At 35.0% G+C, this 27,535-nt stretch overlaps 1 protein-coding gene and 1 long non-coding RNA gene across 3 annotated transcripts; one reads left to right on the top strand and one right to left on the bottom strand.

Moving 5' to 3' along the window:
* The first annotated feature begins 17,714 nt into the window (after positions 1-17,714).
* On the top strand, positions 17,715-18,258 carry LOC145821152 (uncharacterized). Its single transcript, XR_014363186.1, has 3 exons — positions 17,715-17,772; positions 17,866-17,931; positions 18,215-18,258. It is a non-coding gene; the product is annotated as an uncharacterized LOC145821152 (long non-coding RNA).
* A 3,401-nt stretch (positions 18,259-21,659) lies between these two features.
* LOC114278131 (putative wall-associated receptor kinase-like 16) lies at positions 21,660-26,639 on the bottom strand. Of its 2 annotated transcripts, XM_082921105.1 has the most exons (4): positions 26,459-26,639; positions 24,592-25,546; positions 24,288-24,455; positions 21,660-23,116 (listed from the first exon to the last, which is right to left on the bottom strand). In XM_082921105.1, exons 2-4 carry the CDS (start codon positions 25,514-25,516, stop codon positions 21,894-21,896), a joined length of 2,316 nt encoding a protein of 771 aa, XP_082777231.1. In that variant the 5' UTR covers positions 25,517-25,546; positions 26,459-26,639; the 3' UTR covers positions 21,660-21,893. The 2 variants fall into 2 exon arrangements, with proteins under 2 accessions (XP_082777231.1, XP_082777232.1); XM_082921106.1 differs by lacking the exon at positions 26,459-26,639 and having other exon boundaries at positions 24,592-25,655.
* Positions 26,640-27,535: the final 896 nt, after the last annotated feature.

Genomic DNA, 27,535 nt, shown 5'->3' with positions numbered 1-27,535 from the left:
AAGTTGAATATACGAGTTTATTTCCGCATGTTATCTCTGAAATGGAATTAAGTAAATGAAATTGGTAATACTTTGAGTAATAAAAAGTGGGGCGTGACAGCAACTCCATGAAAAATTATAGTAGCTAATGTTTTGCCATCCCACAATTTCAAGAAGCTGTGAGAAACATCAGGCTGAAGTTTTGAGAGCTCCTACCTTACAAATTGCATCAATTTCATCGAATATGATAACGTGTAAGTCACTGTGATCCCCTGTAAAGAAGAAATGGAAGCATTATACATCAGAGAGAATGACCAAAAGTAACTTCTTCCCCAGTTTAACCCTCTTACCTTGAGTTCTCTGGTCCTGTTCAGCATCATCAAATAAATCTCTTACATTCTTCTCAGTTTCACCAACAAATTTGCTTAACAGTTTAGGTCCATTAATAATCTAGAGTTCACAGAATCATTAATCATAGACAACAAACATTTGTGCAGCTTTGGACCTACCCCAAAATTGTCAGCCACAAATATCTTGAAAACTTTGAAGAGTAGACATTCTTTAGTATTAAATTAATTTCAATGGGGCTAGGAGACAATCTCAAAATGGCTAATAATTAGGAATCAAACAGAAAGGGACAGGACAAACTTTCAAATGATCCAGAAAATTCATACTTGCTAGCTCCAAAAGCTTAGGTATTTACCACCAGGTAAGTCATGCTGATTTAGGTGATGTGCCAAGAGGCAATTCATTCAGATCACTGTAAAAGGCTTCCAAATGAAATGAGTTACTTCTATGCAATGTAAGTATCTTAACACTTGGAAATAGATGTCCTTTTGCAAACAGCTCGCCATATAACGGAGTAAAGATCGGACCTTCATCTGATGAAAATCCAATTGAGAAAGGAAAAGAATCCTGAACCTGCAAATGAGAAGATATGCAAACATAAATATGACAAAGCAACAAATATGAAGATACAAGCTTACAATTGCATGCAAGAATGTATGTAAATAAAATATGGTGTTTACCAGCCTGTGCCAAGGAAAAGAAAAAATAACTCAAAACATGTCCACCAAAATCCTATTCAAATTTCAGTTGTTCATTGCTCAAATCAAATCCTCACTTCACTATTGTTGCCATGTAATCAAGTCTAGGAAAAGAAAAGAAAACAGAGTACAACAAAATGTAACCAAACATTCAAAATAAATTGTTTGGTTGTTTGATTGATTTCGTGGTTGTTTTACAGGTTTGCCTCCCAAACAAGCCATTTAAACCATTCAATGCATGAGCTTATTAATTAAAGGCTATGATATATACAGAAACATTTTAAGATGTACCAATCCTTTGTGAAATGTTGAGAAACTATAAATGAGATATGTATTATTTATTTTAAAAAAAATTGCAAGATTCTAGAAGAGAAAAAAGAGCTAATACTATTTTCTAATAGATTTAATATGGAAAAATTCCCTTGATACTCATTTTCTAGCAACCTGTAAAATTATTTCCACAAATTTGAGTAGCACAAAAAAAAAAAAAAAAAAAAAAAAAAACACTGTTCTGCAGCCCCAAAAACATAAATCATTGCTTATAGAATAAAACATAAATCAAGCACAAGAACATCTTATTCTTATTTTTTGAATCATCTTATTCTCATATCATCCGAAGAAGGTGCCTATATGATCATGTAATTCGTAATGCACTATGTTGGTACAAAACAATGCACAAAGTAATTCATCAACATCAAATTCAAAAAACACAATACACATAGTAATTTTCTTTGCTATTGGCAAATTTCTTTGGATGAATTTGACTTCAAAAAACACAACGTACAGAGTAATTTTCTCTGCTAGTGGCAAATTTCTTTGGATGAATTTGACTGGCATTATAAACACAATGCCTAAAGTATGTTTCAAAAAACACAATACACAGTAATTTTCTCTACTATTGGCAAATTTCTTTGGATGAATTTGACTGGTATTATAAACACACTACCCAAAGTATGTTTCAAACAACACGATACACAAAGTAATTTTCTCTGCTATTGGAAAATTTCTCTGCATAAATTTGATTGGTATTATATACACACTGTCCAAAAGTACATTTCAAAAAACACAATACAAAAAATAATTTTCTCTGCTATTAGCAAATTTCTTTAGATTAATTTGGCTGGTATTATAAACACACTGCCCAAAGTATGTTTCAAAAACACAAGTGCATTGATCCAGAAAGAAATTATTTTAGAGAAAATACAAAACAAACGCACAACAGACACATTATTTTTATAATAAGATCCATACCCATACAAATTTCTCTCTGTTAACCAACATCGAAAAATGCAACATAAATTCCTCTAACATCCTCAAATGTGTTATTCAATCAATAAAATGTATTATCCTTAACTATTTAATAAAGGTTCCTTGCATGTCCTCTTATTATGGCGACCAATACTCCCACATTGACTACACTTCATCACCCTTTTAAACTCTCTAGTAGAAGCAATTTTGTTCTTTTTTGGCCTCCCAGCTGGTCTCTTACTCAATGGAGCTAAAATCATAGCATCATCAATGCTACACACGGGTTTTTCAACAGTTGGAACTGGGCCAATCGAAAACGAGTATGCTTGACGATATGTATGAGCATGAAAAATGGTTCAACAAAGGAATTCAAATTCTTTCCACTCCTAAAAATTGCAGCAACAACATGTTGACATGGATACCCATTTATTTTCCATTTTCGACATGAACAAGTTCTCAACCCAAGATCAACCATAACCGAAGGAAAACAATGCACTTCAAACGCATTATCAGATCACATTACACGCCCTCTCATCCATGAAAGCCTTCTCCAACACACCATCCATATGAGGACAAGGAACTTTATTCTATTTACTAGAAAGCAGCCTCCTATCAGACCTCATATTAATGATTTGCAACCGTATCATGTCCACCAAATTTGTTATTGGCAAGTGCCAAGTTTCTCATATCCATGAATTGAATGACTTAGCAACATTTGAATATATTTCGCCATAACGTTTCCCCTCGAAATATGTATCACTCCAATTTTCATATGGTAAACTTCTCAAGAAAACACTCACAATGTCTTCTTCCTTACTTTTTTATTCATTTAACTTGAAATGGAATGATGCCTTTGTTGGCGCATATGCACATTCTGAAAACTTGGACACGATCGTCTCCCTAACCAAATTTGTGTTTCCACACGATAACCTATCCCTCAAATTTCTTTTTAGATGTTCAAGACAAAATCCATGATTGCAATTAGGGAAAAACCTAGTAATTCCTTCCATAATACCACAATGTCGATCTGATATGAAACTTATCACCCTCTCCGATCCTAATAATTCACATAAATATTCAAGGAACCAACACCAATTGTCTTTATTCTCAGCATCAACAACGGCAAAAGCTATAGGAAAAAACCTACAAAACAAATACGAAAAAGCATATTAGATATACACATGAAGAGAAAATTAGAACAATAAACAACTAGAGAAATTTTGGCCCCCCCTATTATTAAATATGATTTGATTCCTGATTAAGGCCGTAGGTAATCTCATGATTACTGGTTGGTTATGATCCTAATCCTTAATGGTGGGTTCGAGTAATGACAGAGTGGTATCAGAACACAAGTAATAACTCACACACTTGTCCAAATGAGCAATAGAGTGTCTAGGAAGGATCAAAGTTGCATTCATATGATAAATATATGCTTGGATGCATTGAGAATTTGCTAAGTGATTTGAAGTTTGCAACTATATGATATATAACTGTTGCCTAATTGTATGTACATGCTCTTTCTTTACATGAATATTGTGTATACTCTTATATGAATTATAATGCAATCCGATGAGCTAAAAGATCCTCCACTGCTTGGCTAGACTGCATGGAGAGAATGATGCATCACATGGCAGAAGCATTGAGACAACAACAACAGTGGCAACAACAATGGCAACAACCGCCACCCCCACCTCCGGTACAACCTATACAAGACTTGCCAAATGATGACCGAACAATAGCTCTCACTAAAGAATTCAAGAAAATGAAGCCACCACTGTTCCACAGGAGTGTAGACCCATTGAAGGCTGAAGCTTGGGTCCTCGGCATTGAAAAGTTGTTTGAAGTATTCCCATGCCTTGAAACACAAAAAGTACAAAGGGCCACCTTTGCACTAGAGGATGAAACAAGAAGGTGGTGGATGCTAATCCAAGATGATAACAAGGGTATAGACTGGACACGTTTTCTTGTACTCTTTTATGATAAATATTTCCTACAGTGTGTTTGTGATAAAAAAGTGTCTGAATTTAAGGGCTGAAGCAAGGCAATATGACTGTAGCTGAGTATGAGGCCAAGTTCACTGAGTTGGCTAGGTTTGCTTCGCACATGGTCGACACCGAATATAAAAAGGCAAGAAAGTTTGAAAGTGGTCTTCGCAATGACATTTTGGAAAGGGTGAACGTGTTGAAACTGCCCATTTATGTTGATGTGCTAGATTGAGCTTTGATGTCAGAAACTAACATGGCCAATCAGAGTAAACCACCAGCTGATTGGAAGGCTAAGAGGCAGGGCTTTTTCTCAAAGAACAAATTGTCAAAGAAACAAAATACGGGGTCGTCAAGCACTTCAGGCTCCACTAGAGATATGGCACCAACATGTACTCAATGTGGTAAGAAGCATCGTAGGGTTTGTTATCGTATTTTCGGGGTGTGCTATAAATGTGGTGAAATGGGACATATGGCAAGGGATTGCACCCAAACTGAACAACAAAATGGTGGGAAACCGACTGTTAGTTTGACCGGATCCATCCCAAAATCGGGCAATACTACGAGGCCTGCTGCTATTAGAGTTACAATGAGATATGCGAGAGTCTTTGAACTTGTCCTACGTCACACGGAATATTGAAGCTATTGTCTCAGGTACTATCTCTATATGCAATCAAGATGCTTTCGTGTTAATTGATTCTGGCTCAATGCATTCTTTTGTGTCCACTATATTTGCATCTAGATTGACTAGACTCCTAGAATCATTGCCATGCTATGTGTATCTGCTCCATCTGAGAAATCTATATTATGTACATCTATGTATCATGTTTGTGATATGCGAATTGGCAATACTATCTTATAAGTGGATTTGTTATCCTTGAACATTCGGCACTTTGATGTAATTCTGGGTATGGATTGGTTATCGAAATATTGTGCCACTATCAACTGTGTAACAAAACGGGTTGTGTTTAAACCGCTAGGGCATGTTGAATTTGAATTTGTGGGTAATGGGTAATGCCTCCACCTTATCTAATCTCAGCAATGAAAGCATGTCAACTGCTTAGGAAATGGTGTCAAAGTTATTTATGTAGTATCTTGACTGAACAATCTGTCAATGTTGAAATGGATAGTGTCTCTGTTGTTAGAGAATTTCTAGATGTATTTCCTGATGAACTGCTAGAGGGATTGGTTGACAGAGAAATAGAGTTTACCATTGATGTGTTCTAGGCACCCAACATATCTCAAAAACCCCCTACAAAATGTCTACTACTGAAATGAAGGAACTAAAAGAACAATTGCAAGATTTTCTTGATAAAGGGTTTATCTAACCAAGTACTTCACCATGGGGCGCACTGGTGTTATTTGTAAAGAAGACAGACAGACCTTATGTTTGTGCATTAACTACCGGGAATTAAACAAGGTAATGATCAAAAACAAATATCCATTGCCCCGCATTAACGATTTATTTGATTAGTTACAGGGTTCACAAGTCTTTTCAAAAATCGATTTGAGATCCGAATACCACCAGTTGAAGGTGAAGGAAGAAGATGTTGAGAAAACTGGATTTAGAACAAGGTATGGTCACTACAAATTTCTTGTTATGCCATTTGGAGTGACTAATGCACCTATAGCATTTATGGACCTTATGAACCAAATTTTCAAGACTTATCTTGATGAATTTGTTGTGGTTTTTATCAACGATATCTTGATATATTCAAAGAGTAGACTTGAACATGAACAACATCTAAGAACTGTCTTGCAAACACTTAGAGAAAAGAAATTATTTGCTAAACTAAAGAAATGTGAATTTTGGTTGGATGTGGTTGTTTTCTAAGGGCATGTCATCAACAAAGAGGGGATTTCAATAGACCCACAAAAGATAGATGCGATTGTGAACTGGTCTACTCCAACAAATGTAACGGAAGTTCGTAGTTTCATGGGTTTAGCCGGGAACTACAGAAGGTTTGTGAAAGATTTTTCAAAAATAGTTGTACCTCTTATCCAACTTACACGTAAAGGACAATCATTTGAATGGAATGATAAAAGAGAATCTTCCTTTCAAGAATTGAAAACGAGATTGACTACTGCACCAGGGTTGACATTGCCTACAGGTATGAAAAACTTTGTGATTTATAGTGATGCATCTTATAAGGGTCTGGGTTGTGTGTTAATGCAGGAAGGACGGGTAATTGCTTATGCCTCCCGACAATTAAGACCACATGAAAAGAACTACCCAACAAATGACTTGGAATTGGCCGCAGTTGTGTTTGCTTTGAAAATTTGGCAGCATTACTTGTATGGAGCAAAATGTGAAGTTTACACGGATCACAAAAGTTTGAAGTACTTCTTTACTCAAAAAGAATTGAATGTGGCAAAGAAGATGGCTTGAACTAATAAAAGATTATGACCTTTAGATTCAGTATCAACCTGGGAAAGCCAATATAGTTGCTGATGCCTTGAGCAGAAAGTTGACAGGGAACTTAACTTACCTACTTGCTGAACAAAAGGAAATCCTGCAAGATTTTGAGAAGTCTAAGATTGAAGTGGTATTACATGAGCAAAGTGGATTGATAGCCACCATTGTGGCCCAACTGACAATCATTGATGAGATTAAGCAGAGGCAAAAAGAGGATGAATTCCTTAAGAAGATAATCGATGAATTTGAGGCAAATTTGAAACTGGGATATAGTGTTGTAAATGAAGTGTTGAAATTCCAAGACAGGCTGTGTGTTCTGAATATCCTTGAGTTAAAGAGGAGAATTCTTAATGAAGCTCATAAATCAATGTTTACTAAGCATCCGGGTAACAACAAGATGTATCAGGACTTAAAATAGGGTCTTGCTTGGACCTGAGCTTGTGCAGACAACTACCGATAAAATCAAAGTCATTCAACAAAGGCTTAAGATAGCACAAAGCTGACAAAAGAGTTATGCGGATGCTAGAAGAAGGCCCTTGAGTATGAGGTTGGTGATCATGTGTTCATCTGTGTAAATCCAATGAAAGGCCAATTAAGATTCGGTAAAAAGGGTAAATTATCACCCCGTTACATTGGACCGTCTGAAATTCTAGAAAGGTTTAGCCCAGTTGCTTATAGAGTTGCTCTACTGCCGGGAATGAAACAAATGCACAACGTATTCCACGTATCAATTTTGAGGGGCTATCTGCGGGATTCGTTCCACGTAATTGATTATCACCGAATAGCCCTTGATGAAAATATAAAGTACAAAGAGTGGCCGAAATGGATCATTGATCGACAAGTAAAGCAGCTAAGAAACAAATCCATTCTAATGGTAAAAGTGGAATGGAAAGAACATTATGGAAGGGATGCTACATGGGAGAAAGAAGAAGAGATGTGACAAAACTATCCACATTTGTTTCCGACGAGAGATAACATAAGTTTGGAGGACCAAACTTCCTGAATGGGGGAGATTGTGATAACCCTGTTTCCTGTGTTATGCTATTAATCTTAATTATGTCTATGAATGTGTGCTTAGTTTAATTTTGGGTACTAATTGCATGTTGAAATATATCTTTGAATTTATATCTGTTCACCGTAGAGAAATCTGTTTGCTTTTCTGCTATAATTTGAAATTGAAGACCATAAAGGCTATAGAAACCGAAATTGACTATATTATTGTGATTAGAATGATTTTTAGAGCCTACGGTGAATTTGATTAAAATTTAATTCGGATCAAAATAATTAGATTAATTGATTAAATTAGGTCTATTTGATTAAGCCTAAGCTTTGATTAGTCAATAAGATTAAGGAAGCATATATATGTGCTAATTAAGGGGCGAATTCATGTCTTTGAACTCAAAAACCTGTCAAGAGAGCTTTAGAGAGAGAAAACACTTAATTTAGAGAGAGAGAGAGAGAGAGAGGGACCAAATTCTTGTAGAATTGATCTAGAGATTGAAGATTTGAGAAGCTTGGCTCAAGAATTTGCTAGAATTGGAAGGATTGAAGGCTCTAAGTGAGTATTTGAACTCTAATTCATGAGTTTAAGTCCATAATTATGTGTATTCAAGAAGAATTGGTGAATTAATGTAGAATACAAACTTAATATGAAGAATTTGGTGCCAAATCACACATGCATTCGTAATTTTGTTGAGCCTCATGATTAAGAACATCATTTGTACCATTTGACAATGGAGTTAGAGTCTATATTTTACATGCATGCATAATCTAAGGAGTTATGGGACTTGATTGCATGAGTTTTGAATTTATCAAGAAGAACATGAAATGATTTGGGAATTGGACCATGATTTTGGGCAATTGGTCTCAAATTACCTATATTTTCATGCTGTATAATGTTTTTCCATGTTTTTGGTATCAACTTGCAAGCTTTGAGCCTTTGGAAATGTGTTTTAAGCTTCAAACACAGTTATGGAAATTTCAGAATTTGACATGTTCGGTCGAGTTAGGAAACTGTCGCTCGAGCGTAAAAATTAAACTCCCAAAAGTTTTGTAGAGAATTGCACAGTAGCTCGAGCGGCAAACCTTACGCTAAAGTGCACCTTGTTTTGCACGGCTCATCGCTCGAGTGATAGAAGTTTCGCTCGAGTGTAAAAATCATGCAACCAATACTTTTATAGAGTTTTACAGACTGCTTGAGCAACCAAAGCTATGCTCGAGCGAAGTGCCCTATTTCAAAAAATTTTAAAAAGTTGTTTTATGTTCCAATTTTCGTTCTCTTTCATTTCTGAGCATTCTTAGGCACACATTGAGCAACCTAGATGAATTAAAGGATACAAAAGAAGCCTAAGAGAATTAAGCAAACGAAAGAACAGATTGAATTGTATAATGACCAAATGTGTTGTGAATTATGTAGGGTCAAGTGCAAGGACGAATCAAGCATTGGAGCACTGTGAGTAGTATCTTAGTAAAGATATTTTTGTGTATGCATTATTTTCTGAATATTACCTATGTGGTAGGCTTTTAAACTTCTAAATTAGTGCTGTGAATGAGTATTCTATCCATTTGATTCAAAATGGAATATGTGAAGTGATTGACGTATGAATATGAAGTGGGCCCAAGGTCGTTCGATTTATTCGATTAAGATATAGATTGGGCCTAAGGCCGTTTTGTATGACTGTTAAATGGGCCTAAGACTGTTAAATGGGCTTGAGGCCGTTTTGTATGGCTATTAAATGGGCCGAAGGTCGTTTTGAATAAGGATCGATTAGACCTAAGGTCATTTTGAATACGAAGGTGAATGCGAACATGATCATGGATCTAAAAGTGTGCACAAATGTGTATATGAATTGGACCTAAGGTCGTTTTGTATATGATGGACCCAAGGTTGTTTTGTATACTAATTGGACCCAAGGTCGTTTTGTGTTTGGATATGATATATTTGGATATGATATATTGGACCTAAGTTCGTTTTCCTTTGATATTGATCAACAAGCGTAGTTTATGGATTATGATTTAATGAATCTTATTCATGAACTCCTTTACTCTGGTATTATTCACTCGGTGTTAGCTCACTCGTTATATATATATATATATATATATGTAGGTCAGCAAAGAGATGTCCTGCCCCAGCCTTAGTGAACGTATGCAGGTGCACCCATTTTTTGGAAGTCAACTAAGGTCACCTCACGCAAGAGGCCTTACTTTTGTTTTGCTTTTCCTTTTGTTCTTTTGTGGTCATGTGTCACCAAAATTGTGTAAAACCTTAGTTTTTGTTAGTACTGACTTTTAAATGATCTTGGACTTATGTAATACCTACTATGGATGTTTGTATAGTGTGAGTTATTACATATATGAGAAACGTTTTTGGTTAATCCATGCATGCATCGCTCATTGGACAATCTTTGCAAGTTCTACTTCCACAATTTTGGCCCCCTATTATTAAATATGATTTGATTCCTGAGTAAGGTCGTAGGTAATCTCATGATTACTGGCTAGTTATGATCCTAATCTTTAGGGATGGGTTCGGGTCATGACAATTATTTCACCAACCAGCTGACAATAACACCTTTTCTTGGTGAGAACAAAACTTAGAGAGTGAATTCCTTTTAATATCCATGAGCCTATCACATTCACCATGCACAACATCTACCTAATTACACCCCACTTCATCCTCTTAATCAGAAGTCTACACCTAACAACTGAAACATCAACTATATCAACACCACGTGTACAAATAGCCCTCAACATATTCAGAAAATCAATATTATTTCGAACCATACAATTTGGATAGCCCACAATAGAATATGAAATAGAGATCGTCTCAGGTTTCAAATTCTCCCATGTTTTACATAAAATATCAACCAATTCCTCAAAATTCAATTCGCATGAAATATTAATGACAATAGTATTATTCTTATATTTCCACAGCAACAACACTACACTATCCATCTAAACTAGAGGGAAAAAACACACGAATAATAACTTGTTCAATATAAAAACACATAAAAAGCACAACATAAAAGTCCAGAGAAATTTGTAATAATTATCATTTTCTTTGGATTATAATAATAAGCTTATAATTTTTCTCTAGATTCAAATAAAAGTCCAGAGAAATTCACTTTCAAGATTAGAAAAACAAAAACACATTAATATCAAAAGACAAAAATGCTAACTATTAAACACAAGCACTGACAAAAATCGTAGAGAAGATCTCTTATGTTCACAAAACATTCAATTGAGATAATTGACTTTCACTGAACTGCAAACTTACAATTTTTTCTGTGATTTTTGTTGAATTATAATAACAAACTTACAATTTTCTCTCGACTACAAATAAAAGTGCAGAAAAATGAAAAGCACAAAAAAAAAAATGGAAAGTGCAGAAAAACAGAGAACAAAACTTAGAAAATTGCAGAAAAACACATAAAAAGCACAACAAAAAAGTCTAGAGAAATTTGTTTAATTTTCTCTGTGATTTTTACTAGATTATAATAACAAACCTACAATTTTCTTTGGGATAGTAAGAAAAGTGTAGAAAAAATTGAAAAATGCCAAAAAAAAAACCAGAGAACAAAACTTAGAAAAGTGCAGAAAAACAGAGTTGGTCTCCAAAACCAGAGAACCAAACTTATCATTGGTAAGCATGTTGACGAAAAACAGAGAACGAAAAATAAATCCAAAAATCAAAATCAACTCCATTGAGCTGACCTCTCTCTAAAATTGATTAATAACAGAAAGTGAACATCAACTCCAAAAATCAAAAACAACTTCACTGAGCTGTCCTCTCTCTCAAATTGATCAAAATTGAAGACAAAAACCTAATTCAAAATACAATAAAAAAACTAATATGAAATCGGAATCTTTACATAATCAAAATCCATTATTTTCATCCAAACATACCTGATTCAACTCCACAAAATCCCTAGAAATTCCTAGAAAATAAACACCACCGCAACTCCTATACGTTCAACACCTACAAAATTCGTAGAAAATCACCAGGAAAATCTCCATAGCGAAGTTCATCCCCATGAAATCTCCTACAAAATAACAATATAATCTTCGGTTGCCAAACTCCAAAACAATGTATATTATAAAGAAGGGTAAAATACGTATTTTACAACCTAAAATAACATTGGCATCAAAAATTATTATTGTGGGCCTCTCTCCATACTAAAAGTTGGGCAAGGATCTTAGACAAAATTTTCCCCCCCCAAAAAAAAAAAATTGACATTTGCAAAATTAGAGGGACACAATAAAATTCTTATAAGATTTAATAATTTTATATTATGAGCAAGAATTACTAACATGCACATGCCAGTCGAAAGTCTCCATTTGGTTTAGTTTTAGAATCGTGACTTGAGTGTGGAGTTATAATTTGAGTGTGGTGTTATGAGTTGAGTTTTCAAAACTGAAAATTTGTTTGGTTATGAGTTTTGAAAAGAGTTTTGAGTTTTTGAGTTTTGAGTTATATTTTAAAATTTTAGGATGTAAATTTTTTAAATATTTAAAAATTTTCTTAATTTTAATTTTTAGGGTAATATTTTTTATTGTAAATATTTATTTATTTTAATGTTCATTTATTTATTACATTGGTGTGCTGTATTTTTTTAAATATTTTAATATTTTTTTAGATATTTAAAAAAATTATTTTTTATTTTAAATATATGATTTTTATTTTAAATATTTTTTATTTTTTATTTTAGATATTTTATTTTATTTTTTAATATTTTAAATATATTTTTATTTTTTTTAAATATTTACTTTAATTTTTTAAAATTTAAATTTTTTTTGAATTGCCATATATATCTAAATCATAATAAATTATTGGGATTTTTATTGATAAATCCCATTTAGAAGTGTTTTAACCCAAGAAGTCCATGAAGGAATTTTTTAACCAATTTAGTCCCATGTATGTATAGTTTTATTCCATAAAATCCTTTTTCTTAATTTACACTATTTTCTTGGACGCTTATGCCCTTATATTTAATTTTGATACCCTTATAAATATTTTTTGAACGGTTAACAATTTTATGATGTGAACATTCATATTTTAAAATTCACATTGGTAGGAAAGTAAAATTGGCCCGTGGGCGGTCTGAAACCCGCCCGCGAGCCGGGGAGGGCCCGGCCCGTTGACAATGTGAATATTCACATTGACATGTTAACATTCACATTAATAGGAGTGTAAAATTGGCCTGCGCCCCATGGCGGCGCGAAACCCGCCCTCGGCCCATGAGCAGTCCAGGGCGGGCTCGTTCTGGCCCGTTGACAATGTGAATATTCACATGGACAGGTTAACATTCACATTGATAAGAGTATAAAATTGGCCCGCGGCCCATGGGCGGCCAAAAGCCCACCCGCGGCCCGGGGCGGGCCTGGCTCGGCCCGTTGACAATGTGAATATTCACATTGACATGTTAACATTCACATTGATAGGAGTGTAAAATTGGCCTGCTCCTTATGGCTGCCCGAAACCTGCCCACGGCCCGTGGGCGGCCTGGGGCGGGCCCGGCCCGGCCTGTTGACAATGTGAATATTCACATTGACATGTTAACATTCACATTGATAAGAGTATAAAATTGGCCAGCGGCCCAGGAAGGGCCCGACCTGGCCCGTTGACAATGTGAATATTCACATTGACATGTTAACATTCACATTGAGAAGAGTGTAAAATTGGCCCGCAGCTCGTGGGCGGCCCGAAGCCGACCGCAGTCCGAGGCGGGCTTGGCCCGACCCGTGACAATGTGAATATTCACATTGACATGTTAACATTAACATTGATAGGAGCATAAAATTTGTCCGCTGCCCGAAGCTTGCTCGTGGCCTGAGGTAGGCTCGGCCCAGCCCGTTAACAATGTGAATATTCACATTGACATGTTAACATGCACATTGATAGGAATGTAGAATTGGCCCGCGGCCCGTGGGCAGCTCGAAGGCCCCCCACGACCCGGGGCAGGCTCGTTTGGGTCCGGGCTCGAGCATGTTCGAGACCCTAGGTTAGGGCCTAGGCCATCACTTTGAAGCCCGGCCTGGCCCATCGACCTGTTTAAGGCCCATTCAAGGCTCGGTCCGAGGCCCAGCCCGCCCGAGGCGCAATGTATTTTTTTGTGAAAAATAATAAAAGTTTGGTAGAAAAAATTAAAAAGAATTAAAAAAAATGGCCAGGCCCACCCAAGCCCGACCTAAGCTCGAGGCTAGGCCCAGGCCCACCGGTCCGACTAGAGGCTCGATCCATTGGCCTGTCCAAAGCCCGAATACCCTTGTGCCAGTGCTAGGGCCTGGGCCTAATTTTTTGGCCCGTGGGCCGGCTCGGCCCAGCCCGGGAAAGGCTCGTTTGGGCCTAGGCTCGAGCCTAGTTCGAGACCCTAGGCTAGGGCCTGGGCCATCACTTTGAAGCTCGGCCCGGCCCATCGGCCCGGTTAAGGCCCATTCAAGGCTCGGCTCGAGGCCCGGCCCGCGCCGAGGCCTAGTGTCTTTTTTTGTGGAAAGTAATAAAATTTTTGTAGAAAAAATTAAAAAGAAAAAAAAAATGGCCAGGACAGCCCCGGGCCGTGGGCGGGTTTCTAGTAGCCACGAGGCGCGGGCTAATTTTACACTCCTATCAATGTGAATGTTAACATATCAATGTGAATATTTACATTGTCAACGGGCCAGGCCGGGCCCGCCCCGGGCCGCGGGCCGGCTTTTGGCCGCCCTGGGCTGCGGGCCAATTTTATACTCTTATCAATGTGAATGTTAACATATCAATGTGAATATTCACATTGTCAACAGGATGGGTCGGACCCGCCTCGGGCCGCCCACGAGCCGTGGGCGGGTTTCGAGCAGTCACGAGGCGCGAGCTAATTTTACACTCCTATCAATGTGAATGTTAACATGTCAATGTGAATATTCACATTGTCAACAGGCCGGGTCGAGCCCGTCCCGGGCCGCGGGCGGGCTTTTGGCTGCCTATGGGCCGCGGGCCAATTTTATACTCTTATCAATGTGAATGTTAACATGTCAATGTGAATATTCATATTATCAACGAGCCGGACCGGGCCCGCCCTGGACCGCCCATGGGCCGTGGGCGGGTTATGCGCCGCCACAGGCCGCGGGCCAATTTTATATTCTTATCAATGTAAATGTTAACATGTCAATGTGAATATTCACACTGTTAACGGGCCGGGCCCGCCCCGGCCTGACTCGAATTTTTCCGGGCACCTACAAGGATCGACATGGGCCGGGCCCCTACACATTGACGATATGAACATTCACATTGACGGAGTGAACATTCACATTAGGGGTATTTTGGTAATTATGTCACCCATAGGACTTATTGAAACATAAGAAAATAATGTAAACTAAATGGAACATAAGTAGATGAAAAGGGTATTTTGGTCTTCTTATCTCAAATAGGACCTAATGGAATAATAAAGAAGAATATGGGTTGGATGGAATAAAGCTCTTAGAAAGTGGATTTATCAAAAAAACTCCCATTATTATTTCGCCAATACTTAAAAAGTAAAAAAATATTTTTATTGAAAAAAATAAAAAAACAATTTCTTCAAAAATAAAAATAAACAAAATATTCTTTGAAAAAAATATATTTTTCAAAAAAATATTAAATAAAAAATAATTTTAAAGAAGAAAATAAAAAAAAAAATTGATTTTTTTTTTAAATAGAATTTTGGATAAAGTTTGGTTATGAGTTTTGAAAATATTTTTTGAATTGAGTTTTGAATTGTGTGTTTGATTATGAGTTTTCAAAAGTGTTTTAAATTTTTTTGATTGGAATCACAATTCCAAAAATAAACCAAACACTACTTTAGTTTTATGTGCAAAAACAACAATCTCGTTTATTAGAATATAAATAAAAATATAATATTTAAATTGTTGAAATTGAAGCTACGAAAATTAAACTGAAATTTTGTTAAAATTATAGAGATCAGTGATATAATTTACCATTCTCTCTAGTCCTTTGTTTAGTTTGAGTCGTAGGTCAACCACAGACCACAATTTAATGATTTGATCTGTTAATTTTATTGGTGTGCAGACCATTCATAAAAAAATGAGATTGATAATCAAACAATCTATTTCAAAATTATACTTGTCACCTATTTTGGTGAATAAAGGTGTGATAAAATCATATTGTTGCAATTATCTTATCATTTTTTTTATATGGTCCACACAGTGAAATTTAAAAGATCAACGAATTGAATCATCAAAATAAGATCGGACCAAACTGGCCCAATCCAAATAGTGTACTTAGAGACAAATCCAACCACATAGTGTAAATCAAATCTTAGTTGCACTTTATCAATTTATAACTGTTATCAACACAGTCATTTATTTAAGAAATTATCCATATATCCTGAAGTATTTGAATAATGTCGATTTACTAATGAAAAATACATATGAAAATGTAAATTAAATTGAAACAATCTAACGTAGGCACATCTATATAATATAGAAGAAAGGTTTTTGAAAATGTCCCAAATGTATCAGAGATACATTTGGTTTTAAGGGCCAAGATGAATCCTGAGTTCATATACATTTAGATCGACGATCTATATACATTATCCCACCCGTTTGAGTTCATCTCTCCCTCTCTCCCATGTCCCCAAACACGTTCTCTTCAGCTCCCTCTCTCCCACGTTCTTTGTCACATTGTCTCTCATCACCACAACCATTGAAGACCCTTCGAACCCTTCGATACCCACCCTCCCTCTTCGATACCCAACCCTTCGATACCCACCCTCCCTCTTCTCTACGCTACTCCTCCTTCTCTTACAACCTTTCACTTCGACCTGATCGAGGCTGTCACCGACCGAGCCTCTTTCTATCCGACGATCGAGTCGAGTCTCTCTCTCCGACGATCGAGTCTCTCGTCTGACTCGCTTCTCGCCGCTCAGTCCCGCCGGACTCTATTCTGTCGACGCTCTGTCTTTTGTTGACAGATCTTTCTTCTCTCGACTCTCTCTCTCCGACCAGCTCGATTCTGTCTCTGACCCGAACCAGCGACTCCAACCTACAGGTATATAACTACAAATTGAAATCTGTTGTTGTTGTTGTTGTTGTAGAATTTCGGATTTTTTTTTAGGATTTTTTTAAGGGGCAAAAATAAGAAAAGTTAAATTTGTTGTTGTTGTTGTAGAATTTGGGATTTTTTTTTAGGGTTTTTTGTAAGGGAAAAAAGAAAAGAAAATTGAAATGTGTTGTTGTTGTAGAGTTTAAAATTTGTGAGAAAATTGTTTAAATTTTTTTTTTTTGACTTATTGCTTCTCTGTGGTGTGGATGTTCTTTGTTATTAGGTGGATACGCTACTGGATACTATAGTTACAACGCTTCCTTGCTCCTCCTCTGCCTTCATTATCTGCCTTCGCTATTGTTGATTGCGCCGCCCCCCTTCTGCAAATCGTCAAATCAGTGGTTTATGGTTAGATTCCTTCCTATTAGCTTGAATTAAAACTCAGCGATTGTTACCGTGCGGCGTCAATTCGACGCGAGGTGTTGCAGAGGCTCTCATGGAGGTCTCTCTGATCTCTCTAATTTCTATTATTTGTAATTTTTATTTTTGTTCAAATTTTATGTTGTAGATAGAACATAAAATAAGATAGAACTATTTTATCAAATCAGTTGAGTAGTGGTTTGTTGAATAATGGTTTGTTGAATAGTGGTTTGTTGCTATAGATAGAACTGCTCTGAATAGTGGTTGAATAATGGTTTTTTGGTTTTTAGTACAGATTTTTTTGAGATTTTAAAAATTATTTATGATGGCCTCTTATAGAGTTTCGTTTTAAAATAAAATGGATTTTATTAATCTTAATCGAAGGTATGAATTTGTTATTGATCTTAATCTTAATCTAAAAAGGAATGCATATGGACCTAGCGAGCAGTGGATTATTTATATTCCGTATGTTCTTTTCTTTTTCTTTTTTTAATTTTTTTATATGACATCCACATTTGCCAAATTCTGTAATATTGTTCTATTTTTCAGGGTATTCCAGAAGTTGCAATGCCCGTGAATCAGGAAACTTCTGAGAGGGCTGAAACAGGCGCACCAGCAGCTGCACCTGTCTCTGGAGCACCTTATTCATCTCCCTTGAATTTGTTTCCTCAGGTCTAACATTAGTTTAGATATTAGGAAGAGAGTTTCAAGTGTATCTTTACCTTTTATATGTTTCCTATATTTTTTAAACTGAAATATCTCCAGGAAACAATTTCACATTCTGGTGTTGGTGGAGTTGGCTCCCTAGATTTCCTAAGAAACAACCAACAGGTTTGGTTCCTATTATATTATTTGCTGTCATTCCTTGCTTTAAGAAGATTGTAATTATAGGAGTTTGGTCTGATCTTAAAGCTTTGCATTTGAATAACTGGATCTGCTTATAGTTAAATACTTTTTTGCCCCAGTAAAGTTTTTAATGAGATCAGATCTTCCCAACCATCAACCATGTACTTACTATGAGATGAAATCAAATTAGACCACCTTGATTTATACATATTTTCTATTGAAATTGAATTTATTTCTTATTCATTTTTTTATATTGTTTGCTTTTCAGTTCCAAGCATTACGTTCTATGGTGCACACAAATCCACAGATTTTATAGGTCCATATGCATTCCTTTCTTATTCAGTTAATATGCTACACTTTTTTTTATTAATCTTAATCTTATTGAGGTATCATGCCTTCAAAATCTATCACCATTAAAGAATTTGTTACTTTCCAACATTATTCTATTAGTATAATATGCCCTTTTATCACATCTTCCCCATCTTTTTAGTTTACCCTACTATGGTGGCTTAATTTTCGTCTTCACAGCCTTACCCCACCATCAAATACTAATTCTCAAAACACATTGTACAATCAAATCAAGATCATCATAATTTTCAATACATAACCATATCAACATCATCAAATTCCAAATCAAATGTCTTTCCTCGCTATGAAATGATGTAGATCTATATTGGATGGGTTACACTGGAGAGATGGTGTGGTAGTATCATCCCTTACAAAAGCATGTTTAATGTGCTTGACTCTTATTTTGATATGTTTGAATGCGCACACAGAATTAAAGACTCTTTTAAGTCACATGAAATGAATAAAAAACATCATAATTTGAAGATGGTCAATGAAAAAAAATCCCTCAAAATTACAAACGAAACAAACGTAAATCTTTCAAGCAAACTCAAGGAGGTGGTTTGTTGGTGTTTAGCCATTTAAGGTGTTTTTGATCTATCTTAGTAAGTAATCTATGGTTTTTCAGGATGTGGGCTGATTTTTGAATTCGGACTCTTAGGCAGGTGGTTGTTTTAGATAAAAATGTATTACTCTGATCTATATAGCTTTCCATTCACTGGAAACGAAGAAAAACAGATGAGGATGTGAAATTGAAAATTTTAAATAGAGAAAAAAAACGCCTTTCTTGGCTAAGTGTCCGTGTCCTTCTTTTTCACCTAGAATGAAAGTGATCATCTTTATTCCTCTAATTTCAATATTCTTTTTATTTATATATTTACTTACATAAGTTGTTGATTTACAGATTTATCTCTCACTATGTCATGCTGTAATTGATTTGGCTGCGGGAGCTTATCTGCATATTCTCTGGAATATTGGAGGCCGGGAAGCATTGTTTGGCTGCTCTCAACCCCTCCATATAAAGAGGTAGGCGTCTCTTTCTTTTGTGTTTTTTTGCACTATTTGCTGTCATTTATTTGTTTTGCATACATGATTTTAATTTTGAGGGTTTCACTCTTGATGGCGGCTGCACTCTTTGAAGGGGCTTCAATTGGTCCACTGATTGAATTGGCTATTGAAATTGATCCAAGGTAAATGTTCGTTCTATCTACTCTTTTACTTTTTTAGTGGTTTTGATAATTATTTGTAATTGTGTTTCTTTCTTTTGGTTTCCTGGGTTGTTCTATCATAGGACTGTTCCTGCAAACCCTAACAAGAACAGAGTCTTTGATCATCGAACCATTTTCTGGTAATTGTGGAAAGGGGCTTCATTTCTTTGACATTTTAGCCTTTGGGGACCTACATCGTGCTCTCTCTCTCTCTCTCTCTCTCTCACAGGTAATTTTTGTTGATTTACATAAATAAGTATATGTGTGTGTGTATGTGTGTATGTGGGTGTCAAAAAATATACCTTTTTGTTATATAGGTTTGTTTGGAGATGTGTTTGATGAATTAGCTCTTCACACAACTACGTAACAATCTTTAACTACTACTTTTTTCGTGAACCGTATAGTTATATGTAAATGAGGTTTGTTGTTTATATGGAATTTTATGTGTTAGCGCTTCCCAATTTGATGTGTTGGTTTGATGCTGAATAATATTGGGGAGCAATCATGTGTGTATTGTTTAAATGTGTTTTCAAATATAATTGTTTTTTTATTTATTTATTTTGGATATGCAATGATCTGAGACATAATTTTGGATGTGAAGAATGCATGAACAAATGGGAGAAATGGGGAATTTCTTAAGTAGGTAGGAGGGTTTTTGAAAAGTGTATCAAAATGTATCAATGGTTGAGATCAATCTAAGTATACCTACCAATCAATTCTTAACAATGGTCAGATACCGATTATTCTTTGTTTTTCCTTTTCCCCTCCCTTTTTTGTCTTTTGTTTCCTAGCTCTTTTTTATTTTTTAGATAACTGAATGAAGAATTTTGTTCGAAATCAAAATTACAGCGTTGATAGGAAATTGATTGACTGAAATACAGGGAGAAACTGAGCCTAGGCACAAAACACTTTTTCTGATGATGGTTTATCAGACAGACTTATGCCATTGGGACTCAAGTATGTGTTCCAACTCCAAGTTTTCTTTTTTTTTTTTTTTTTTTTTTTTCAGTTGGCCTTCCATGTGTTTTGTATTAGCCACAACTGGTTGCATATGAAATGCTTGATAAAAAGATTCAGTTAGAAGGATCATTTGCTGACAGATGTATTATCATGTGCAACATGTCTCCTATTTGGAACTCTAAAACCTTTGTACACTTGGGAAAAGTCTAATTTCTATATTCAAACATATTATTGTGATTTGTGAATAAGGTACTGCAAATCCAAAGAAAAATCAAACACTAAATTTTCATTATTGATGAGTTCATTTTTTAACTTTTACATTTGATTCATTGTTTCTAGATTTATAGATGTTCAGTTAGGTGATTTTTGTGTAGTTAGTTCAGTTTATAGTTATAGTGAGCTTTTGAACTTTTAAAAATTGGTAGTGGGTTTTGTAATTTTTAGAATTTCTGTTTTTGTTATGTTGTACACAACTTGAGACAATAAAGAGCTAAATAAATGGGAAAATTTCTAACCAGACTGAAACAAAGGAAGTGTGAATATTGGAATTTACTGTCAAAATTAGTTTTTAAAGTCTCATTCTGGTATTTGTATTAATGAAATTGCCTATTTGTCGTGATAGAAATATTAACTTGAAATATTTGTTATTTGGTTTATAGTTGTGCAACTTGTTGTCACTAGACTGTTGTGTTGAATTTTTTGTCCATCTCCTTCATAACCTTAAGGGGCTTCAAGGTTATGTACATTTTTAGGGTTATTTTAGATTGTTTATGGGTCATTTAGATTGGGCTCCATACTGTTATTATTAGAATTCCATTCTCCCAAACTCACAAATTTTTGAATTAATCTAATATATTTTATTTGAATTCCATTCTCCATAATTAATTACAACACCTCCTCCACAATTAATTAAACTCATCTCATTCTCTCTCTCACGGCTCATTTGTTTATTAAACCCATCCAAGCACCAAGAACTTTGTAATCCACCCGAGATATAATCGGATCTATATTTGAACTGGTAGTGTATTTGGGTTTGGATTTGTGATTTTCATAAAGTAAGTTATGACTCTCATTCAAAGCTCAAACTTGAGCAACAATGGAGTTCAAATAGGAAGAGAGAGATGTAGAGGAAAAAAAGAGACAAAGCTCTCTGCTAAAAAAACCGCTTAGGTATGCTTTCCTTTTCCAAGAATAGTGTTGTTTTTATATTAAATTGATAATCTATATAATAAGATGGAAGGGTTGGAATTACAATTATATTAAATTGATAATTTACTAAATAGTGTTGGGATTACAATTATATTTTAATCCCAACATTATTAACACTGTGCCTTCAGGCACGGACATACGCTAGTAATTTTATAAAACACAAAAGACAGTAATAATAAACCATCACCCAATTTGTTGTCATTGTGGTCAACAGTACAAAAAAAATCACCTCCCACCATTCATTGGCAGCATCATATGTTCCCTCACACTATCATATCCAGTTGCTATTGTGTTACTAATACTAGTAGTACAACCTCCAAACTCATAGCCACTTAACTTCCTATGAAGCAAGTGCTCACTTTCTTCACCATTCAAATCAATTTTAACCCATGGATGCTTCTTCATGTTTTTTATGATCAACCCCTCTAGCTCCATTGCTACTTCCTTCATAGTAGGCCTCTCCTCTCCTTTTACTATTAAGCACATCTTTGCAATATTAGCTACTTCTGTGAGCTCCTCAACAATTCCTTCAATTTCTATTTGTTCATCAATAACTTGGAACAACTGATCATTTTGCATACATGAAAGAAAATGCCTAGCTAGACTCCTCTCCTTCTCTGGCTTGTCAAATGACAACACCTTCTTTCCGGTGATTAACTCCACAAGGACTACTCCGAAGCTGTAAACATCACTTTTTTCTGTCAATTGGTTTGTGAGCATGTACTCAGGGTCTAAGTACCCAAGAGTTCCTTGCACCACCGTTGCTAATTGATCTTGGTCTAGTGGAACCAACCTCGATGCTCCAAAGTCCGACACTTTTGCAGTGTAGTTATCGTCTAAGAGTATATTCGTAGACTTAACATCTCTATGAATGATTGGAATTGATGCTGCAGAATGCAAATACGCCAATACTCCAGCAGTTTCAGCAGCTATTCGCAAACGATTTTCCCATGAGAAATTAGATGCCTTGATTTGGTTATGTATATGCTCAAAAAGAGTGCCATTGGTGATGAATTCATAGACGAGTAAAGGGACTTGAGTTTCCAAACAACAACCTAAGAGTTTGACCACATTCCTGTGATTAATCTGTGAAAGCACAACTACTTCATTGATGAATTGCTCTATTTGACTTTGATTCATAATTTGTGATTTTTTTATGGCCACTGTCGTGTTATTTGCTAGAATTCCCTTATAAACTATCCCAAAACCTCCTCTACCAACAATTCTATTATCATCATAGTTGTTGGTAGCCTGCTTGAGCTCTTCTAAAGTAAAGATTTTGACCACTTCCCGAGTCGATCTCTCTAGTCTAGAGAGTTGTTGTTTCAATATTAATCCACCATTCTGCCTAAAGAACTTTTCTTTAAGCTTCATGTGCTTTCTTTTCTTGAAAATCCAATACAACCAAGAGCTACTCACCAAAATAGCCAAAGCACTAATGGTAACACCTGTATTTCAAATAAATGAATCATTTTTAGCTGACAAAGGCTATAAACTTCTTGCCAATATATTGATTCAAAACTAAGTGGAGAGAAAATTATTTGACTCGCGATATTAATAATAATAAAAAAATGACATATAAACTAACAAATTTTACAATTTTTTATTATTATTTATTACTAATAATGTAACATGCAATAATAAAACTTCAAAATCTGAAACATAATCCTCTGAAATAATGGTAAGGCTTGTCTCTAGTCTGGTTTTGAACTAGATTGTACTATTGGGGCTCCATGAGCCTAACACGGAGCCCACATCGATAATCCAAATCATTCAATGTGTAGGGCTCATCGAGTATTTCATCCCTGCAAAAAATCACGTTGATCGAATATCGATTGTTACTTGATCATATCACATTTTCGTTAACAATTTTTTTTTTAAAAAAAATCACACTGAACGTTGACAGAAATGTGATCTGATCAAATGATTATCGATATTCGAATAACGTATTTTTTTGCAGGGATGAAATACTCGACAAACCCTACACATTGAACGGTTTTGAATTATCGATACAGACTCCGTGATGGGCCCATGGAGCCCAACAGTATGGTCCAATCCGATTATGGATTGGACACAAGCCACACCCTTGAAATAATATGATATGTATCATATGAGTTAGATAAATTTGTAAAATTTATTAATTTATATAGCATTACTCTATTAACAATTATAAATATTCTTTTAAGTCACTTGAGTATGAAAGGATGCGGATCGGATTGTGGAGGTAGGTCAAGTAAATTTTTCCAAATTCATTAATTATGTGAATTAGGTATTGTAATTATTTATTTTACTTTTAATATATATGGCATTACCGCTGACATATATGTATATCTATACTATTATATATGTGAGTATATGACTTGGTGTCTAATAGTATAATAGTTTCTCCTGTCACGTGACAAATTTTCATATCCTAAAATAAAAAAAATATTATTTAAAGGTGTAACTAAGATTTGAACCAAAGACTTTCTTGTGTTTCATTAAGAACATTCTTATCATTTAGACAACATACATATTATAATATTAATTTCTTTATTATTTATTTTCATTATTACTTATTTGAATTACACACGCATAGCGTGTGCCATCTACTAGTGTATAGTGTATATATATACATACCAATCACAATATGAAGCACAAAATCAGGATCGGCAGTGCAACGTGTTCCATTTGTTTTGCCATCACCGTGGTATCTCTTGGGGCAAGAACACGTATAATTCCCAGGTGGCGTGTTTAAACATTTGGTTCCATCTACACATTGGTTGGATTTTGCACACTCATCTATGTCTGCAAAACAATCAAAACAGAGGGAAGCTCAATCATTAAATTAAAGCATCACAAAAGCAATATATATACGTATATAGAATCAAAGTAATTGAATCCGAACATGATGAATGAAGCGGGCTAAATGGATATTCCTAACCTTTGCAACCATCTGAGAGATACGCGTTTCCTTCGTAACCATCGAAACACTTGCAGATATACCCATTACCATCTTCTGCGTCATAACAAGCAGTATTTTGTCCACATGCATAGTTTGTCTGATTTTTTTTAGCTGCTTCGCAAGTCTCATTATCCCCTATTCCCCAATCAAGCACCATCGGCACCATTGGTTTAAAATCTTGAAGGTAAGTTGTGGAGAAATTAAACGCACTATCTTCAACAACGAAGGCATAGCTGCAGGGATTGAAGTCCGTTATATTCGCATGTTTGAAGAAGCTATTCACAAAATATTCGATCTTGCCGACGCCTTTTGGGATGGAGGTCTGGCAGCAACCAATTCCAGAGCAAGATCCATCATTAGGAACGCTGTTGATGCTTCTACATTGTGACTGACACCCAGTTGCAACTACCAGAGAACCGGTTTTATTAGTGATTTGGACAGATCCCGATGTGTCGCAACCGATAGCAGTGAACTTGTTCTTGCTATTTGATATGGAGAATGTGGAAAGGTCAAGCGATGCGCCGCCGCGTGATAATAGGCTACCAGTAGAGTCATAACATTCATTGGCTATGAACGGCATGAAGATGCGTAACTCACCCTCCTCGAGCGATATATTTGTAACAAGGACATTGCCATAATACGGCTGGGAATCACTACAATTAATGAAGAAATTTTCATTGTGATAACAATCCTTTTTCCCGCCAAATGGGTATGAGATGTTTAAATTCCCGCAACTGTTCACGCAGCCAAGATTCCTCAAATCTGCTTCTGTTGGTGGTGCTGCAATTATTGCTGCTGATAATGAGAATATCACCACCACTACTACTTGTACTTGTACTAGTAATAGCATCATGATGATGGGTTGCGGTTGCAGTTGCAATTGCATTCCTTGCGAGGAAGCCATGGCCAGCTTGCCTCTTGGAAAAAAGCTTTTCTGTATTCAAAATTCATATATAATTGTCAGTTGTAAAACATTTCTAGGCAATCACGAAGAAAAAGTATTCCAAGTTGATTAAAGTAAATCAGTGCAAAATGGACAACAAAACTTATTGGAGTGATCTGCAATACAGATGGCATTCTCCATAATAAAAAATAAAAAAATCAAATTAGCTTTGCCGGTTGAATCAATTATTGTAGTTCCTATTGTATTAATTTTTCCCTATAATATATTATATTGTGTTGATTTAGTTTAGTTGATAAACATTCGCTGATAAATTAGAAAAAAAAAACCCATATAAATTAGACATCAATTTCTCATTGACTTTTAATGAATCTCCATATGTCTATTAATTTCAATCAAATTTTTAAAGAGAACTTATTAATTGGATTAAATTGACACTATATAAATATTTAAAGGTAAAATTGATACTCAGATATTGACTTTGTATGGTTGAGTTTTCATAATCTGTTTCTAATTTTTTTTTCAAAAAATTACATACTAGTTTTGACAAAAATAAACACAAAACAATTATTTTTGAATTTTTTAAAATTATTTTCATCCCAAAAAAGAGAAAATTATATAAAAATAATGAGTTTTTTCTTTCTTTTTCTTTTACCAAACTATTTTCTTTTACTTTTTCTTTTTTTTCTTTTTTAAAAAAAAAAAAACTCAAAACTTGATCGAAAAGAGCTTGTTCATGATACCAAATGCTAACCAAAGCATACAACTTCAAAAGACAAATCATGCTCTTATGATAGAACAAAATGTTTTCAGAAACCAAAAAATGATAGTACTAGAGAGAGATCATGCAATATTACAATCAAAACCAAATCAAACCCAGGAAGATGTCATGCAAATGAGATGCAAACACCAGAATTGGATCAATTGAATAGTATAGATGCCTACCTCAGAGAAGGAAAAAAAAAAAAACCTTTAAAACAGTTTTCTTGGCTTGGAGCAGTCCCGTCCCCACTTTTGCTTTTGTTGGTTGTAGAGAGTTTGCTTTTGAAACAGTTATATATATAGGGATTTGTTACTTCGTTTTGCAAGACTACTATGTTTGTTTAGTACCCTCTCTTGTATTTGTCCTTAATACCATAGTCCCTTCTAGTTTTTATAAGGTTCTGTGACCATAAAATTTAGGGGAATTTACAAATGAGTGTAGTATCCTAAAATAATTATATATTGGTGAAAATATTTATAATTTTAATTATTAAAGTGCATAAAATTAGAGTATTTGGCCAAATGTTTGTATAACACCCTTTGTAGTGTAAGATTTTGAGTTCAACTCCTATAAAAAGGAATTTGATACCCTTTTTTTTGGTTGGTCTATTTCTCCCCATTATGGGGTTGTACGTAATTATTAGTGGTTTTTGGCCTTGGCTTAGTAGGCTTGGTTGATTAGTTGTTAGACTTTGTTAACTTTCTATCTATTATTAAAGGAATTGTATGTAATTATTAGTGGTTAGATTTGACTTAGTGGAGAAGGTAGATTGGTTATTAGACTTTGTTAACTTTATAATTATTGTGTGGTAGTGGTATGTTTGATAATGTAAATATTTCTCATAGTGTAATTACCCTCTTATCTATTGAGACACAATTTTTTTTTTTTATTAAAATGTATAAAATTTATCATGAATCTGTAATTATTTTTCAAAATTAACATTGACCTGTTTTTTCTAGGGGAAATTACATTTCAATCTAACTATTCAAAAATAATTACAAAATTATAGAAAAAATTTATGATTTTAATTATTAATATTTTAACTCAACTAGTTAAAATATTAATAATTAAAATCATAAATTTTTTCTATAATTTTACTACTAGTAGTAGCAGCACAACAACTGGGTATGATAGTGTGATATGATGTTGCCAAAGGACGGTGGTTGGTGATTTTTTTGCACCATTCAGTCCACAATGATAACAAATTGGGTGATGATTTGTTATTATTGTTTTTGTGTTTTGTAAAATAATGTGCCTAC

Source organism: Camellia sinensis, chromosome 3 (genome assembly GCF_055761805.1).
Source record: "Camellia sinensis isolate YWXY chromosome 3, ASM5576180v1, whole genome shotgun sequence".
NCBI lineage: Eukaryota > Viridiplantae > Streptophyta > Magnoliopsida > Ericales > Theaceae > Camellia > Camellia sinensis.
Note: the sequence above shows the minus strand (reverse complement) of the source record. Positions and strands in the feature narration are given on the sequence as shown.